We start from the raw sequence: 19,089 nt of genomic DNA on the forward strand, positions 1-19,089 counted from the left end.
GTAAATCTAATAGTTTTTGTTTGAACCTCAGTGTTATGACTCTGCTCCTGGGAGCCACCTCTTGCCTTTCTGATGCCCTTCTCCCACAGGCCAAAGATATGCAGTAATTTGTGATTGTACAGGTATGAATATGAGAGGATGGTTGTCTGTCTCTCTGTGTCCTGTGACAGGTGATCTGTCTAGATTGTACCCACCGGGATAGGGTCCTGAAGAAAGTGGAAGAATGGCTCTTGTAAAGGTTTATTTGTAAAGATATTCAAAATAAAATACAAGTTAAAGATGAAAGAACTGTGTAAATGTGATTTTATGTAGAGATGCGGGTTAATATGTGGGCCACCCTGTCTGGGCTGCTGGGTGTGTTTTTGGGAGTGAATTTGATCTCTGATCAGGAACAGAAACTTGTTCGGAAAAGTTCAACTGAAGATCATCAAGGGCGTAACTTTTTATTTATTTATTTTTAACCACGTGCACTAATTAAAGTCAAATCATTTCCGCTTTGGCTGTGCGCGGCCCCGCGACGGACTCGCGGTTCTCTGCACTTGGCAGAAGAGAGACAGACCGACGCAGTCAGCAGTTAACGGAACTACAGGCGCTCTCCTCACGGACTGCAGGCGCTGCGGGGACGAAGATGTCAGTGAAAGCGAAGAGAACAATAAGTGTAAAGAATGAGTCCAAGAAGTGCGCGGCGCGCTTTTGGAGGTTCGTTCCGCACCTTTTGCTGTGCTCCTCTTTGGTGGCATACGCAGCGCTGGGTGCGCTTATTTTCCAACACATCGAGGGAAACACACCGTCCGCTGTCCAGGAGGAGTACCACAAGTTTCTGTGCCAAATGGTAGAGACCGTACAAAACCTCACCGGTGAGCGCTCACAAAACTCTGTTTGTAGCAGATCAAACGTGTCTTTGATGAACTTAATTATGGGTTTGGTAATTAAACAGACTTTATATTATCATTGTATCAGTAGCATCACTGATTTGCTCTGCACTGGGATTTTCTCGTCTCTCTTTCTCAGCTAATAGCACCGCCACTGAACAAATAGTGGAGGGAGTGACGGAGAAAATGCAGAACGAGTTCCAGCCCATATGGTTCCAGAGACCTGATAGATGGGATTTTTTCGGCTCTATGTTCTTCTGTTGCACTGTTTTCACAACTGTTGGTAAGTCCGTTATGATGCCGTACTAATCACTAAACGATTATGTGCTTTTTTATTTAAGTTTTATGCAAATCCGAAGAAGAGAGTGGGTCAAAGATATAAAGTATTCCGTCTTCTTGTCAAAGAGTAAAACTCTAACATATGTCAGTCTTGCTACTACCAGAAGAATAATCAGCTAAAACTCAACTGAAGTGGCACAAAACCAACAAAAATATCTGAGGCTACACCCAATATTTTCATATTGGGTGTAGCCTTCAATATGAAACCGTTCAAATGTATGTAAGTTTTTCAAATATGAGGTTTCATAAGACAGAGCCGTCAAGATATACAGTAAACCACAGCAACATATATAACTGTGGATTATTTAGCTGGGCAAAAAGTCATATTTACACAGACAATCAAGTGTCCTGTTGTATCAAAGGCAGGACTGTGAAATTATTGCCTGACTGTGAGGGCGCAGGTTGTAATACTCCAAATGTGGCTTTGCATTCAGACATTTAGGTGATTCGTCTCCTAAAAAGGGGACTGACTGACTGTTTAAAGTGTCTGTGAGGAAGTTTAGCTTGTGCTATGTACTGGGTGATAGCTTATTTTGAAAAAAGCACCACTTCACATCTAGTTGTGTGGATGCCTCACAGGCATCCACACTATTGAGTTCCTGTTTCTCTTTATTCTTTATTCCACTATAATCTAGTTGCTTCCGTACGTTTTTTGGCACTTAGCTACTTCCTCAGTTTTCAGCCGATTTTCACCGTTCAAACTCTAAACTGTTCTGGTTTTTCTGGAGATGGGTGCTATGACTTTTGGTGTTTATTACTATTATACTTTTTAAAATATTACACTTTTTTCCTTTTTTTGTCCCATTGAAATGAATGGAAAACTTCCACAATTCTGCTAAAACTTGCTTGTCTTTGAAACTTAACGACCTCCTCATACTTTCATAGTATACAAATACATAGTATTTGTACCCAATCATAGTATTTCTGTCATATCATTGTATTTGTGCCAAATCATGGTATTTTTGCCAAATGATAGTATTTGTGCCCACTTAATATTTCTGTTATGTTATGTTATAGTATTACTACTAAGTCGTAGAATTTCTGTTATGTCATAGTGTATCTGCTGAATATAGTATATGTGCCAAATCATAGTATTTTTACCAAATCATAGCCATGTTTTGGCACTGATCACCACCTGCACTCATGTATATATCTTTCTACGTAGCACTTTTAATTCTTATTCTTATTTTTATTTTCATGTCTATTTAAGCGCAATTTATGACATTATGTTTGCACTGAAGCACCGCAGCAATTTCCTAATGTTGTAAACCTGCTCAACATTTGGCAATAAAACCCTTTCTGATTCTGATTCTGATTCTGCCAATTCGTAGTATTTGTACTAAATCACAGTACTTGTGGCAAATAATATTTTTCTGTTATGTTATAGTATTAGTACTAAGTCGTAAAATTTCTGTTATGTTGTAGTATATGTGCTGAATATAGTATATTTGTCAAATCATAGTATTTATACCAAATCATGGTATTTGTGCTAAAACATAGTATTTCTGCCATATTATAGTATTTGTGTAAAAACATAGAATGTCTGCACAACCAATATCTGTTATGTTATAGTATTACTACTAAGGCATAGTATTTCTGCCAAATCATAGTATTTGTTTCAAATCATAGTATTCGAACCAAATCATGGTATTTGTGCCAAAGCATCGTATTTGTACAAAGTCATAGTATTTCTCTAAATCATAGTATTTCAATCAAATCTCAGTAGTTATGCTAAAACGCAGTATTATTGCCAAATCACAGTATTTGTACCCAATCATAGTATTTCTGCTAAATCATAGCATTTGTGCCAAATCATAGTATTTGTGCAAAAACACAGCATGTCTGCAAAATCGAAGTATGACTGTTATGTTATTATATTACTACTAAATCATAGTACTTCTGCTTTGTCATAGTATTTGTACTAAAATGTAGTATTTCTGCCAAATCATAGTATTACTGTTATTTCATAGTATTTGAGCGAGATTACAGTGTTTCTGCAAAAACATAGTATTTCTGCTAAATCATGATATTTCTGTTATCTTATAGTACTTGTACTCAATTATAGTATTTGTGCCAAAGTTTAGTATTTCTGCCAAATCATATTATTTCTGCTAAATCATAGTGTCTGCCGAATCCTAGTATTTGAGCCAAAGCATAGCATTTGTACCAAAACATAGTATTACTGCTAAGTCATAGTATTTGAGCCAAATCATAGGATATGTTCTCAAACTGATCTCCCTGTTGGAGCTCAGTCTGGGGGGAGTTTTTTCTCCTTATCTTTCCTCATGTGGTGCATTTTCCATTGTTATACCTCTCTGACCTGTCTTCCCCATGTGATGTTTTCTGTAATGTATCTATGGTCGGAGGGTAAGATGGCGCCGCCATTGCGTGCAGTAGGTCGGCAGCCTTATGAAATTTCCCCTTGTGGGACTAATAAAGGTATATAAAATCAAATCAAATCAAAAAACATAGTATTTCTGCCAAATCTTAGTAATTTTGCTCAATGATAGAATTTCTGCTATGCTGTAGTACTTTTTGCTTGATTATAGTATTTCTCCTAAGTCAATGTATTGCATGTAAATCATAGTATTTCTACCAAGTCCCAGTGTTTCTGCTAAATCATAAATAATGTTTTAGCACAAATTGTATGATTTGGTTCAAATATTATGATTTGGCAGAATTTTCTATGTTTCAGCACATGGACATTTGGCAGAAAAAATATTATTTAGTATAAATACTAAGTTTTAGCAGAAATACTATGTTTTAGCACAGATTTAGCTAAATACTATGATTTGTCGCAAATGCTATGATTTCGTACAAATGCTGTGATTTGGCACAAACACTGTGATTTACCAGAAATCCTGTGATTTGGCAGAAATAATATCAATTAGTTCAAATATTATGATTTAGAAGAAAGACTATGTTTTAGTACAAATACTATGTTCAAACTTTAAAAAATTCTGCTATTTCTGCTAATGTGTGCTGTGACTTTTGACCATTGAAATGAATGGAACACATTATCAATGTGGTCACTAATTTTGCTTGCCGGGTTGAGCTGTTTTTTAGCTCAGTGAGATGAGCAGCCATTCTCAGAGCGAGAGGCCCGGGTTCAACTCTCGCTTATGGCAACAATTTTTTCAGTTAACAGTTAAAAAATTTTAAGTCTTTTCAACACATATTTTAGCTTCTTCACCCCTTTTCAGCAAAATTTTCAGTTTTTTCACCCCTTTTCAGCACAAATCCCAGCTTTTCTTTTTGTTGTTTTCAGAAAAAAAACTATTTTCAGCAGAAATTCTGCTGATTCACCTCTTTTCAGCACAACGTTTTGCATCTTTACCTTTTTTCTGCAGAAATTCTGCTGATTGACCTCTCTTAAGCAGAATTTTCAGTCTTTTCACCTCTTATCAGCGCAATTCTCAGCATCTTCTGCTCATTTCAGCACAATTGTCAGTCTCTCCATCTTTTTGGTTTTGATAATGACTTTGGCTCAGTGAGTTGAGTAGCCACCTTGAGACCAGTAGGGCCAGGTTTGAATCCTGCTCATGGCACAATTTCTTTTCACCTCTTTTCAGTACAAATTTTAGCTTCTTTACCCCTTTTCAGTAGAGCTTTTGACTTTTCACCACCTTTCAGCAAAAATTACTGCTTCTTCACCTTTTTTCAGCATAATTTTCAGTTTCTTTACCGCCATACACTTTTTGCAACTTTTAATCTTTTTCAGCTATTTTCAGCAGACAGCTTCAGCGTTACGGCATCCACACAGCATTTTCGCAGGAAACGCAAATTTTTTCTAGTTTGTATTGTTATTCAAAAATGATGCTTCATAGGAAAACACACACTTTCTAAACTCTCTTAAACAGGCAAATTGCTGATGCCATTCATGGTTACAACTTTTGCTGATGTTCTGTCAGTAAATAATGGCACTAAGCAAAGACGCAGACCCAAGATAGCCAACACAGGAGTTGTTAGGTAGCTTTAAAATAACTGCAAGATGAAACTTTACTCCCAGGTCCAAATCACTCTGGAGCACGTTATCCTCAAGGTTGTCTCTACACACTGCTGCATTCAAAGAAAGGTTAAAATATCAATACTACAGTCTAAATATCAGGAGAGCAAATCAATATGCTTTCAGATGTGTGGCTACATGTTGGTCTCCCAGTTCCTTCCCATAGCATGATGGTGCCATCACTTTGCTTATTGGGGAGGTGATGAGCAGTGCCCGGTTTTTGGTTTTTTTTTTTTTTTTTTTTTTTTTTTTTTAAATGACATCAGAAACAGCAGTATGCGACATTACGTGATGGCAGAGCTTTAGTTCATCCTTTGTCATTTTTTTTTTTTTTTTTTTTTAATAAATAGGACAGGGGGAATGAATGAGAGAGAGAGGGGGAGAGAAAGAAAGAAAACCCAAGGGGAGAAGAGACGGTGAGAAGGGGGGGGAAGAGAGACACAAAAAAAAAACCAAAAAAAAAAAAACTCCTGGGTCACCTGTATGGAGAAAAAACAAACAAACAAACAAACAAACAAACAGAGGCGACAGCAAACAACAAAGAGCAACATAATAATAGAGAAAACAAAGCACCATCACAATAAACTAGCTAGTCATAGATATCAGTATTTACTAAGTAATAAACGATATTGTGCAGCACGCAAGATAGACAGCGCACAGTGTGCTTTGAGGCAGCAGCCAAGAAAGCTTTAGTCCGCGTCTGTGAATACCCATGTGTGCATACCTGTGTGGATCAGCATGCTTGCATTCCAAAGGTTTCTCCATGTAATGATCTGCTAGGGAGTGTGGGGGGGCCACAGCCCCGTCCTCCAGGGTGTGAAGCGGGTATGGAGGAGATCAAAACTCCAGACATCCAGAGGCCCCCAGAACACAAGAGACCATGGAAGACCAACAGAGGGGCAGCCGCGCCACTGTTCCAGTAAGAGCTGAGGAGAGTCCCAGATGAGGGCTCACTCAGCAGCCGCGGAGCAGAAGCCAGGGGGAGTTGCAGTGACGCGCCCGTGAGCTCCGCCGGCCCCCAGCTGCGCCTGAGTGACCGAGCCCTAGGCCGAGAGGCCGGGGGCACCCCACCTCCAAAGGGGCCCGAGCGAGCCCCAGGCCCCAGGCCCCGACAAGCGGCCGCCAAGGAGTGAGCCGGTGTGTACCTGGACGCCCACCCCCAGACACAAAGAACCACCAACACACCGACACCTGAGGGAGTCCGCCACCGGCAGGGGAAGTGGTGGTGGGTGGAGATAGGCCTCCAAACCTTGGAGGGCCTGAGGTGTCCCCAGAGAGGTGGCGTCTGATACCCAACCTGACATATAGACACAGACATACAGGCACACACAGACACAAACATCCATTCCCACCCTCATGCTCTCATATGCACTCACTCCACACTCAACCAACGTGGAGACAGACATAAAGAGACGCTGTACACACAATCACACTCCCCAAGCGTACTCTACAAACCGGGTCTAGGTACCCTTGCCCCTGGAGGGGGGAATTGCACCCAGACCCAGGTGGTGTCACCCTTTTCCCTGCGGTGGGGAGAGGCAGACCACCCCGACTCCGCAGCAGCAGGGAGGCCCCACACCCCAGACCGCAGTCGGACGGCCAACTCCTCCTACTAGCCCTCCCGCTCCAGCAGGCCGCAGAGAATGGGGGTGGGAGAAGACTCCAAACCTCCCTCCACCCGCTCATTGTAGTGTTGATGCATATGTGTTCTAAGGTGCAATTAAAACCCAGGAGGGCATGGAGCTACCTGCCAAGGAGCAGCAGGTAAGCGCATAGTCCCTCCTGCTAACCCTCAATGACTAAGTGTATTTAAAATTGAGAGGTGGGCAACGACGTCAGGGGTGAGGTATACACCCTGATGGTGATTTGGACTCCGTGATTGTGCCCACCCCCAAGATCCTATATGTATGTGTAATGAGAGTGTGAATAATGTGAATGTCTAAGTTGTGGGATAAAATTGAGGCAGAGGCAGCCAGAAGGGGACAGGGGGGGGGGGTAGCCTCCTCTGCACCCTGGTGACATACCCCCACTCCAAGGCCCTGCATGTGTGGGTGGTTGTGGAGGAGCGGGAAGAGGGAGGCAGCTGGAGATGGGGAGGGAAGGAAGGGAGGGGCAGGTAACCCCTCCCTGGGGCCAGCTCCCCCGCTGACCCCAGTAGGCACTCCCACCCTCTGCGACCCGCCAGGGAAGGGGGGCCCAGGCCCATCAGACCGGGGCCCAGTGCAGTAGCGCCCCCCGGCTCCACAGAGCCCTGGACAGTCCACCCAACCCCACCACAGAGAAAACTGCACCCACCCCACCAACCACACATCTTCCAGACTACATAAGACGGTAAACGCCCAGGCTGAGATCTTCCTCCACCTCTCCTGTATCTCCCCCTCCTGCAGAGAGTTCCTGAGAGAAGAAAGCTCCTGCCAGATGTGACCATCCCCCCCACCAGTTGAAGAGCCCCCCAGGCGGCTCGATGCACCGGCGGCACCCTGCTCCAGGGCCGGGCCCCCATGCACCCACCCGCCCACAACCCCGGCAACACACCAACCAGGACCCGAGCCCCCGAGGCCCGGCCCGGGCCCCCGCCCAGAGACGGAGCACCCCCAGAACCTCATGCCCATCCCGGACCCACCCAGGGGCAGCCAGGTTGCCAGGTCAGTAACCCACGTCCGTCAGCACAGACCCTCCCCTAGCCCCGCTGCACGCAGCCGCGAGGAAACAGTCACCTGAGAGCCAACAGAGCCCCTAACCGGACGTGACCGCTACCCCGGGTTGGGCCCCCCAAGGAAGATGCCTCCGGGGAACCCCCCGACGCCCTAAGCCTGTCCCTACCCCCTCACCAATCACAACAGTGAAGGCGGGACCAAACTATGACCCCCCACCCCCACTAGGTGATGGAGCTGATAAAAGGGGCCCAGAGCAATTGATCTGATGTGGTGGCAGAGGCTGTATCAAGACTAATGTAATCTAATAGATAATTTCTATATTGGTTAGAATTAAGATTATTTTTATTTTTCCAGTTCATGAGGACTGTTTTCTTGGCTATGCATAGGGCAGTGAAGATCATATGGGCTATATTCTTTTCTGAAGTGACATTATCTAAGCTGCCCAACAAACACACTAAGGGGGAGGTTGGAATGTTACATTTCAGAAATTTTGATAAGTCTTCACATATCTCGCGCCAAAACTTTTGCACTGGTGGACAGAACCAAAGAGCGTGGATGTAATTGTCTGGTGTATTGCCTTGACAGTGTGAGCAGTTGTTGGAAGATGTAAAGCCCATCTTGAACATCCGATGACCTGTATAGTGCACTCTATGAAGTATTTTGTATTGTATTAATTGCAGACTGGGATTTTTAATTAATTTAAAAGTTTTTAAGCAAATCTGAGACCAGAAGTTTTGGTCTAGGTTGACTGATAAATCTGCTTCCCACTTTGCAGTAGGAAGGGATATTGATTCATCTAATTTAGAAAGTGTTCTGTATATTTTAGATAATAATTTGGGGGATTTAAGAGTAAGAAAATGTGCCGCACTTAGTGGTGTTTGTAATTCAACTTGACTGAGGTTAAATTTCTTTTTTACTATGGATTTAATTTGTTGATATTCTAAAAACCTTGTCTTGTTGATCCCATATTGTTCAACTAGTCTGTCAAATGGAATAAATTCTGTTCCCTCTAATATATGTTCTAAGTATTTAATTCCTTTACAACTCCATTCTGGGAAATTAATCATATTATTGTTTTGTAATATGTCAGGGTTATTCCAGATAGGTGTACGTTTGCATGGGATTAATGAAGACTCCGTTATTTTTAGAAACTCCCACCATGCTGTTAGAGAAAAGCTGATGTTGATACTTTTAAAGCATTCATGTCTTTTGATGTTTGAGCTAATAAATGGTAGGTCTGAAATCTCTAGATCCTTGCATAGTGCCTGTTCAACATCTAGCCAGGGCTCAACTAAGAAGGTATGTTTTAACCATTCTGAGATGAACTGAAGCCTGTTGGCTAAGAAGTATTGGTGAAAATTAGGCAGATCTAATCCTCCTCTATCCTTGGTTCTTTGTAGCGTTTTTAAGCTAATACGCGGGGGTTTATCTTTCCAAAGGAATTTGGAAATATATGAATCCAGAGATCTGAACCAATCTTGTGATGGTTTGTTAGGGATCATCAAAAATAAGTAATTTATTTTTGGCAAGATCATCATTTTTATAGTGGCGACCCTTCCCATGAGTGATATGGGTAAAGATTTCCATCTAGTCAGATCGCCTTCTACTTTCTTTAGAAGTGGGATGTGGTTTAGTTTAGTTAAGTCTGAAAGCTTAGGAGAGATATTAATACCTAAATATTTAATATTTCCGGATTGCAGTGGGGCAGAGGAAGAATTATGGAAGGAGCAGTTAATGGGGAGAACTGTAGATTTTGGCCAGTTAATTGAATAATCTGAAACTCTTGAAAACCAGTTTATTAAAGTAATTACCTCAGAGAGGTTGGTTTGTGTGTTTTGCAGAAAAAGCAACACATCATCCGCATAGAGACTGATTTTATGTTCTATGTTCTTACATTTTATGCCCTTAATTGTTGTAGCCTGTCTAAATGCTGCTGCTAGAGGTTCGATAAAAATTGCAAAAAGTGAGGGGGAGAGTGGGCATCCCTGTCTGGTGCCCCTCAGGAGACAGAAGCTGGAGGATGTCTGGTCATTTGTTCTGATACGAGCCGTTGGGGAATTGTATAATATTCTTATCCAGTTTATGAAAGAGTTTCCAAAACCAAATTTGTGTAAAGTCGCGAATAAAAATTTCCAATTAACTCTGTCAAATGCTTTTTCTGCATCTAGAGATAATATTATGGCTTCGATGTTTTTATCGTATGAGTAGTCTATTAAATTAAGTAATCTACGAGTGTTTGTTGAGGAGTGCCGACCTTTTATGAAACCAGTTTGGTCAGGATGAATTAAGAGGGGGGTCATTTTCTCTAATCTCTTTGAGAGAGCTTTGCAGATTATTTTAAGGTCTACATTTAAAAGAGAAATTGGACGATAGCTTGAGGGAAATAAAGGGTCTTTGCCTGGTTTTAGCAGGAGACTAATGTTGGCAGAATTCATATTTGGTGGTAGTCTGCCCTTTTCCTCGATTTCCTGCAACATGCTGTGGAATACTGGTGCCAAAATTGTCCAGAATTCTTTGTAGAATTCTGCAGGGAAGCCGTCTGGACCTGGGGCCTTATTATTGGGCATACTTATCAGGGCTTCCTGGAGTTCACTTGGCGTCAGTGGCGAATCCAATTCCATTGCTTGACTGTCTAGTAATTTTGGAAGAGTTACGTTGTCAAGAAACAGATCAATTTCATTTTTAGATGGGTTTATTTGTGGTGAGTATAAAGTTTCATAGAAATCCCTAAAAATGTTGTTTATTCTTCCAGGATCATATATTGTGTTCCCCGATAAATCTTTAGCAGCACATATAGTTGTTTTTTCTTTATTTATTTTTAGCTGGTTAGCTAGAAATCGACCTGATTTGTTACTGTGTTCAAAATTCTGCAAGCGAAGTCTTTGTATAAGGAATTGTGTTTTTTTATTAATAGTTTCATTTAATTCTAGTTTTGTTTTGCATATTTTGTTCAATGTTTCCTGATCTTGGTGGGACGCGTAGGCTTCTTCTAGTGATTTGATGTTTTTTTCTAATTCCTGAATATTTTTGTTTTCTTCTTTCTTTTTGTGTGATGAGAAAGAAATTATTTTACCTCTCATCACAGCTTTCCCTGCTTCCCATAGAACAGAAGCAGATATTCCGGGAGTGTCATTAAAGTCTAAATATGAAGTCCATTCCTTTTTAAAGTATTTAATAAAGTCTTCATCTTTAAGTAGTGATATATTAAATCTCCAGTTTTTACTTGGCGTAGTATTATTCTTGTGCATTAGTGTTAAAGATACAGGAGCATGATCGCTGACAGCTATAGGATGAATCTCAGTGTCTGAAATGTCACACAGCAGTGAGCTGCTGACCAAAAAATAATCCAGACGAGAGTAAGAGTGATGAACATGCGAGAAAAAAGTATATTCCTTACTGGTGGGGTGAAGAGAGCGCCATGCATCGCAAAGACCAAAGTCGTTCATATACTGTTTGATTATATTTGTGGACTGCCAATTACGCTGAGTTCCTGTTGTGTTGAGCCTATCCATTTCTTCATTTAGTCCAAGGTTGAGGTCACCGCCAAGAATGAGTGTGCAATCAAGGTGTTCAGAGAGTGCACTAAAAAAACCGTGGAAGAATGAGGGTTCATCAACATTTGGACCATATATACTAACAATACATAGTTTTTTGTTCAATATTGATAGTTTAATAATTAGAAATCTACCCTCTGGATCTATAACTGTATCGAGTACTGTAAAATTAACATTTTTATGTATTAAAATTGCTACTCCCCGTTGTCTAGAATTATAACCGGCTGCAAACACGTTAGGAAACTCAGGTGTTTTAAGTTCATTTAAACCTGTGACAGGTTTGTGAGTTTCTTGTAATAAAATAACATCTGCCTGTAGTTTTTTAAGCTGGTTAAATATTTTTAACCTCTTTCCTCTGGTGCCAGCTCCATTTACATTCCATGTGACAAACCTCAGCATGCCCTTAATTGTGCGTGTATGTTTAATGATGTATGCTGGGTGTTTTGTTTAGACAGGTGGAGAGAATATGGAAACATCCCTTGTTTGTAAATAGAAAGAGAAAAAGAAGTGTGGTGAGAGACTCCATAAGTCTGACTATGTGTGTGAATATTCACTAATATGAACAAGCGTGGCTTGCTTATGTGTCCTGCAAGTCTGTGCGTGCTGTGAGGCTGTTGTGAATGTGCTGCTGTTGAGCTGATGTGTTTGCGTGATCGTGTTGTGAAAATATGGAGAAATAGAGGGTGTTGTTTGTAGGTGAGTGGGGAAGTAGGTGACCACAGCAGTGAAAGACAAGAGAAAGAAAGAAACCACATGAACTGTGAGCGACAACAAAAAAAAGGAAACGAAACGGAAACATTCCAATTAAAGCAATGACGGAGGGTGACGGTGTTATATCTGCTATGACATCCTACTGATATTACTAGGTTAAACACATTTTAAAGGAGAAAGTGTGAATGAATAAGAAAAGAGTGTAGCGGGTTCTTATCTGGAGTGCAGTCAGTATAACCACGGTGTGGTGCCGGGGTCGCGGTACAGCTGTCCGTCCACGTAGAGCCGGTCCACAGCGATGACAGCACGGGAGCCTTTCTGGATAAAGCTACGTCGAACTGGGAACAGGACCTTGCGTCGTTCCAGGATCTCTTTGGGGAACTGGTCGTTCACGCTGAAGTCCGTTCCTTTCAGCTCTCTGCCGCGACTCTTCACCTGTTCCTTCTGTTTGAATTGACTGAATTTGGCCACAATAGGCCGTGGTCTCGCGGTCCGCGACCGCGCGCCCCCCAAGCGATGTACTCTATCGAAGTCGATGTTCTTTACGGTGTCCTCCGGCAGCTTCAGGTGGATTTTAATGAAGCTTTTCACCATTGCCTCTGCGTCCTCTCCGGCAGTTTCTGGAATACCAGAAAACACAAGATTATCTCTCATGCTACGGGCTTGTAAATCGATAACGGACTCTTTTATTTTTTTATTTTCAATGTTTAGCTGGGTCACGTTATCGGTGAGAGATTTAACCGACTCCCGTAGCGTGGCATTTTCAGCGGCAAGCGTTTCCACCTGCCGCTGGCTGAATTCCAGGGATTCTCTCAGAGATTTAAATTCCCGGTGTAAAATCTCCACCAGGGACAGCCTCGCATCGAAACTGGACAATCGCTTGTCGATGGACTCCAGGATTTCTGCGATGTCTTTGCCGGCAGGCGATGTTGTACCGGGGGAGTCTGCCTGGCGACTTCTCTTCGATGACGGCGTCTCGATTTTGGCCGGGGAAGATGCACTCTGGGCCTTATGCATTACTAAATCTTGAAAACAGCGGTCGATGTAATCTTGGAGAGCGTCTAAACTCTCCCCGTTGTCCTCCAGGGTGTTAGAGATGATAAAACAGATGTTGTTAGTTATATGACAATTGATTAGTATATTTGGAAATACTGAAGCTTGGAAAACCTTTGTTAAACTCTATGCTACCATTTGCTTTTTCTCCGCCAAAATCTCCGGCGTCTGACGTCACCTACAACATCACTTCCGTCACTTACCTCTCACAGCTTTTCTTTTTGTTGTTTTCAGAAAAAAAACTATTTTCAGCAGAAATTCTGCTGATTCACCTCTTTTCAGCACAACGTTTTGCATCTTTACCTTTTTTCTGCAGAAATTCTGCTGATTGACCTCTCTTAAGCAGAATTTTCAGTCTTTTCACCTCTTATCAGCGCAATTCTCAGCATCTTCTGCTCATTTCAGCACAATTGTCAGTCTCTCCATCTTTTTGGTTTTGATAATGACTTTGGCTCAGTGAGTTGAGTAGCCACCTTGAGACCAGTAGGGCCAGGTTTGAATCCTGCTCATGGCACAATTTCTTTTCACCTCTTTTCAGTACAAATTTTAGCTTCTTTACCCCTTTTCAGTAGAGCTTTTGACTTTTCACCACCTTTCAGCAAAAATTACTGCTTCTTCACCTTTTTTCAGCATAATTTTCAGTTTCTTTACCGCCATACACTTTTTGCAACTTTTAATCTTTTTCAGCTATTTTCAGCAGACAGCTTCAGCGTTACGGCATCCACACAGCATTTTCGCAGGAAACGCAAATTTTTTCTAGTTTGTATTGTTATTCAAAAATGATGCTTCATAGGAAAACACACACTTTCTAAACTCTCTTAAACAGGCAAATTGCTGATGCCATTCATGGTTACAACTTTTGCTGATGTTCTGTCAGTAAATAATGGCACTAAGCAAAGACGCAGACCCAAGATAGCCAACACAGGAGTTGTTAGGTAGCTTTAAAATAACTGCAAGATGAAACTTTACTCCCAGGTCCAAATCACTCTGGAGCACGTTATCCTCAAGGTTGTCTCTACACACTGCTGCATTCAAAGAAAGGTTAAAATATCAATACTACAGTCTAAATATCAGGAGAGCAAATCAATATGCTTTCAGATGTGTGGCTACATGTTGGTCTCCCAGTTCCTTCCCATAGCATGATGGTGCCATCACTTTGCTTATTGGGGAGGTGATGAGCAGTGCCCGGTTTTTTTTTTTTTTTTTTTTTAAATGACATCAGAAACAGCAGTATGCGACATTACGTGATGGCAGAGCTTTAGTTCATCCTTTGTCATTTTTTTTTTTTTTTTTTTTTAATAAATAGGACAGGGGGAATGAATGAGAGAGAGAGGGGGAGAGAAAGAAAGAAAACCCAAGGGGAGAAGAGACGGTGAGAAGGGGGGGGAAGAGAGACACAAAAAAAAAACCAAAAAAAAAAAAACTCCTGGGTCACCTGTATGGAGAAAAAACAAACAAACAAACAAACAAACAAACAGAGGCGACAGCAAACAACAAAGAGCAACATAATAATAGAGAAAACAAAGCACCATCACAATAAACTAGCTAGTCATAGATATCAGTATTTACTAAGTAATAAACGATATTGTGCAGCACGCAAGATAGACAGCGCACAGTGTGCTTTGAGGCAGCAGCCAAGAAAGCTTTAGTCCGCGTCTGTGAATACCCATGTGTGCATACCTGTGTGGATCAGCATGCTTGCATTCCAAAGGTTTCTCCATGTAATGATCTGCTAGGGAGTGTGGGGGGGCCACAGCCCCGTCCTCCAGGGTGTGAAGCGGGTATGGAGGAGATCAAAACTCCAGACATCCAGAGGCCCCCAGAACACAAGAGACCATGGAAGACCAACAGAGGGGCAGCCGCGCCACTGTTCCAGTAAGAGCTGAGGAGAGTCCCAGATGAGGGCTCACTCAGCAGCCGCGGAGCAGAAGCCAGGGGGAGTTGCAGTGACGCGCCCGTGAGCTCCGCCGGCCCCCAGCTGCGCCTGAGTGACCGAGCCCTAGGCCGAGAGGCCGGGGGCACCCCACCTCCAAAGGGGCCCGAGCGAGCCCCAGGCCCCAGGCCCCGACAAGCGGCCGCCAAGGAGTGAGCCGGTGTGTACCTGGACGCCCACCCCCAGACACAAAGAACCACCAACACACCGACACCTGAGGGAGTCCGCCACCGGCAGGGGAAGTGGTGGTGGGTGGAGATAGGCCTCCAAACCTTGGAGGGCCTGAGGTGTCCCCAGAGAGGTGGCGTCTGATACCCAACCTGACATATAGACACAGACATACAGGCACACACAGACACAAACATCCATTCCCACCCTCATGCTCTCATATGCACTCACTCCACACTCAACCAACGTGGAGACAGACATAAAGAGACGCTGTACACACAATCACACTCCCCAAGCGTACTCTACAAACCGGGTCTAGGTACCCTTGCCCCTGGAGGGGGGAATTGCACCCAGACCCAGGTGGTGTCACCCTTTTCCCTGCGGTGGGGAGAGGCAGACCACCCCGACTCCGCAGCAGCAGGGAGGCCCCACACCCCAGACCGCAGTCGGACGGCCAACTCCTCCTACTAGCCCTCCCGCTCCAGCAGGCCGCAGAGAATGGGGGTGGGAGAAGACTCCAAACCTCCCTCCACCCGCTCATTGTAGTGTTGATGCATATGTGTTCTAAGGTGCAATTAAAACCCAGGAGGGCATGGAGCTACCTGCCAAGGAGCAGCAGGTAAGCGCATAGTCCCTCCTGCTAACCCTCAATGACTAAGTGTATTTAAAATTGAGAGGTGGGCAACGACGTCAGGGGTGAGGTATACACCCTGATGGTGATTTGGACTCCGTGATTGTGCCCACCCCCAAGATCCTATATGTATGTGTAATGAGAGTGTGAATAATGTGAATGTCTAAGTTGTGGGATAAAATTGAGGCAGAGGCAGCCAGAAGGGGACAGGGGGGGGGGTAGCCTCCTCTGCACCCTGGTGACATACCCCCACTCCAAGGCCCTGCATGTGTGGGTGGTTGTGGAGGAGCGGGAAGAGGGAGGCAGCTGGAGATGGGGAGGGAAGGAAGGGAGGGGCAGGTAACCCCTCCCTGGGGCCAGCTCCCCCGCTGACCCCAGTAGGCACTCCCACCCTCTGCGACCCGCCAGGGAAGGGGGGCCCAGGCCCATCAGACCGGGGCCCAGTGCAGTAGCGCCCCCCGGCTCCACAGAGCCCTGGACAGTCCACCCAACCCCACCACAGAGAAAACTGCACCCACCCCACCAACCACACATCTTCCAGACTACATAAGACGGTAAACGCCCAGGCTGAGATCTTCCTCCACCTCTCCTGTATCTCCCCCTCCTGCAGAGAGTTCCTGAGAGAAGAAAGCTCCTGCCAGATGTGACCATCCCCCCCACCAGTTGAAGAGCCCCCCAGGCGGCTCGATGCACCGGCGGCACCCTGCTCCAGGGCCGGGCCCCCATGCACCCACCCGCCCACAACCCCGGCAACACACCAACCAGGACCCGAGCCCCCGAGGCCCGGCCCGGGCCCCCGCCCAGAGACGGAGCACCCCCAGAACCTCACGCCCATCCCGGACCCACCCAGGGGCAGCCAGGTTGCCAGGTCAGTAACCCACGTCCGTCAGCACAGACCCTCCCCTAGCCCCGCTGCACGCAGCCGCGAGGAAACAGTCACCTGAGAGCCAACAGAGCCCCTAACCGGACGTGACCGCTACCCCGGGTTGGGCCCCCCAAGGAAGATGCCTCCGGGGAACCCCCCGACGCCCTAAGCCTGTCCCTACCCCCTCACCAATCACAACAGTGAAGGCGGGACCAAACTATGACCCCCCACCCCCACTAGGTGATGGAGCTGATAAAAGGGGCCCAGAGCAATTGATCTGATGTGGTGGCAGAGGCTGTATCAAGACTAATGTAATCTAATAGATAATTTCTATATTGGTTAGAATTAAGATTATTTTTATTTTTCCAGTTCATGAGGACTGTTTTCTTGGCTATGCATAGGGCAGTGAAGATCATATGGGCTATATTCTTTTCTGAAGTGACATTATCTAAGCTGCCCAACAAACACACTAAGGGGGAGGTTGGAATGTTACATTTCAGACATTTTGATAAGTCTTCACATATCTCGCGCCAAAACTTTTGCACTGGTGGACAGAACCAAAGAGCGTGGATGTAATTGTCTGGTGTATTGCCTTGACAGTGTGAGCAGTTGTTGGAAGATGTAAAGCCCATCTTGAACATCCGATGACCTGTATAGTGCACTCTATGAAGTATTTTGTATTGTATTAATTGCAGACTGGGATTTTTAATTAATTTAAAAGTTTTTAAGCAAATCTGAGACCAGAAGTTTTGGTCTAGGTTGACTGATAAATCTGCTTCCCACTTTGCAGTAGGAAGGGATATTGATTCATCTAATTTAGAAAGTGTTCTGTATATTTTAGATAATAATTTGGGGGATTTAAGAGTAAGAAAATGTGCCGCACTTAGTGGTGTTTGTAATTCAACTTGACTGAGGTTAAATTTCTTTTTTACTATGGATTTAATTTGTTGATATTCTAAAAACCTTGTCTTGTTGATCCCATATTGTTCAACTAGTCTGTCAAATGGAATAAATTCTGTTCCCTCTAATATATGTTCTAAGTATTTAATTCCTTTACAACTCCATTCTGGGAAATTAATCATATTATTGTTTTGTAATATGTCAGGGTTATTCCAGATAGGTGTACGTTTGCATGGGATTAATGAAGACTCCGTTATTTTTAGAAACTCCCACCATGCTGTTAGAGAAAAGCTGATGTTGATACTTTTAAAGCATTCATGTCTTTTGATGTTTGAGCTAATAAATGGTAGGTCTGAAATCTCTAGATCCTTGCATAGTGCCTGTTCAACATCTAGCCAGGGCTCAACTAAGAAGGTATGTTTTAACCATTCTGAGATGAACTGAAGCCTGTTGGCTAAGAAGTATTGGTGAAAATTAGGCAGATCTAATCCTCCTCTATCCTTGGTTCTTTGTAGCGTTTTTAAGCTAATACGCGGGGGTTTATCTTTCCAAAGGAATTTGGAAATATATGAATCCAGAGATCTGAACCAATCTTGTGATGGTTTGTTAGGGATCATCAAAAATAAGTAATTTATTTTTGGCAAGATCATCATTTTTATAGTGGCGACCCTTCCCATGAGTGATATGGGTAAAGATTTCCATCTAGTCAGATCGCCTTCTACTTTCTTTAGAAGTGGGATGTGGTTTAGTTTAGTTAAGTCTGAAAGCTTAGGAGAGATATTAATACCTAAATATTTAATATTTCCGGATTGCAGTGGGGCAGAGGAAGAATTATGGAAGGAGCAGTTAATGGGGAGAACTGTAGATTTTGGCCAGTTAATTGAATAATCTGAAACTCTTGAAAACCAGTTTATTAAAGTAATTACCTCAGAGAGGTTGGTTTGTGTGTTTTGCAGAAAAAGCAACACATCATCCGCATAGAGACTGATTTTATGTTCTATGTTCTTACATTTTATGCCCTTAATTGTTGTAGCCTGTCTAAATGCTGCTGCTAGAGGTTCGATAAAAATTGCAAAAAGTGAGGGGGAGAGTGGGCATCCCTGTCTGGTGCCCCTCAGGAGACAGAAGCTGGAGGATGTCTGGTCATTTGTTCTGATACGAGCCGTTGGGGAATTGTATAATATTCTTATCCAGTTTATGAAAGAGTTTCCAAAACCAAATTTGTGTAAAGTCGCGAATAAAAATTTCCAATTAACTCTGTCAAATGCTTTTTCTGCATCTAGAGATAATATTATGGCTTCGATGTTTTTATCGTATGAGTAGTCTATTAAATTAAGTAATCTACGAGTGTTTGTTGAGGAGTGCCGACCTTTTATGAAACCAGTTTGGTCAGGATGAAT

At 43.4% G+C, this 19,089-nt stretch overlaps 1 protein-coding gene across 1 annotated transcript in view; it reads left to right on the forward strand.

Moving 5' to 3' along the window:
* The first annotated feature begins 566 nt into the window (after positions 1 to 566).
* kcnk18 (potassium channel, subfamily K, member 18) overlaps positions 567 to 19,089 on the forward strand; it is a 39,961-nt gene continuing 21,438 nt past the window's right edge. Inside the window, exons 1-2 of the mRNA XM_085476786.1 lie at positions 567 to 857; positions 1,012 to 1,155. Of these exons, the coding sequence (XP_085332912.1) occupies positions 629 to 857; positions 1,012 to 1,155 (373 nt within the window). The 5' untranslated portion in view covers positions 567 to 628. The remainder of the gene's footprint in view (positions 858 to 1,011; positions 1,156 to 19,089) is intronic.

The sequence above is a fragment of the Copadichromis virginalis genome, linkage group LG13 (genome assembly GCF_057382275.1).
Source record: "Copadichromis virginalis isolate Kocher_CV1m ecotype Utaka linkage group LG13, C_Virginalis_male_GT1.1, whole genome shotgun sequence".
NCBI classification, from domain to species: domain Eukaryota; kingdom Metazoa; phylum Chordata; class Actinopteri; order Cichliformes; family Cichlidae; genus Copadichromis; species Copadichromis virginalis.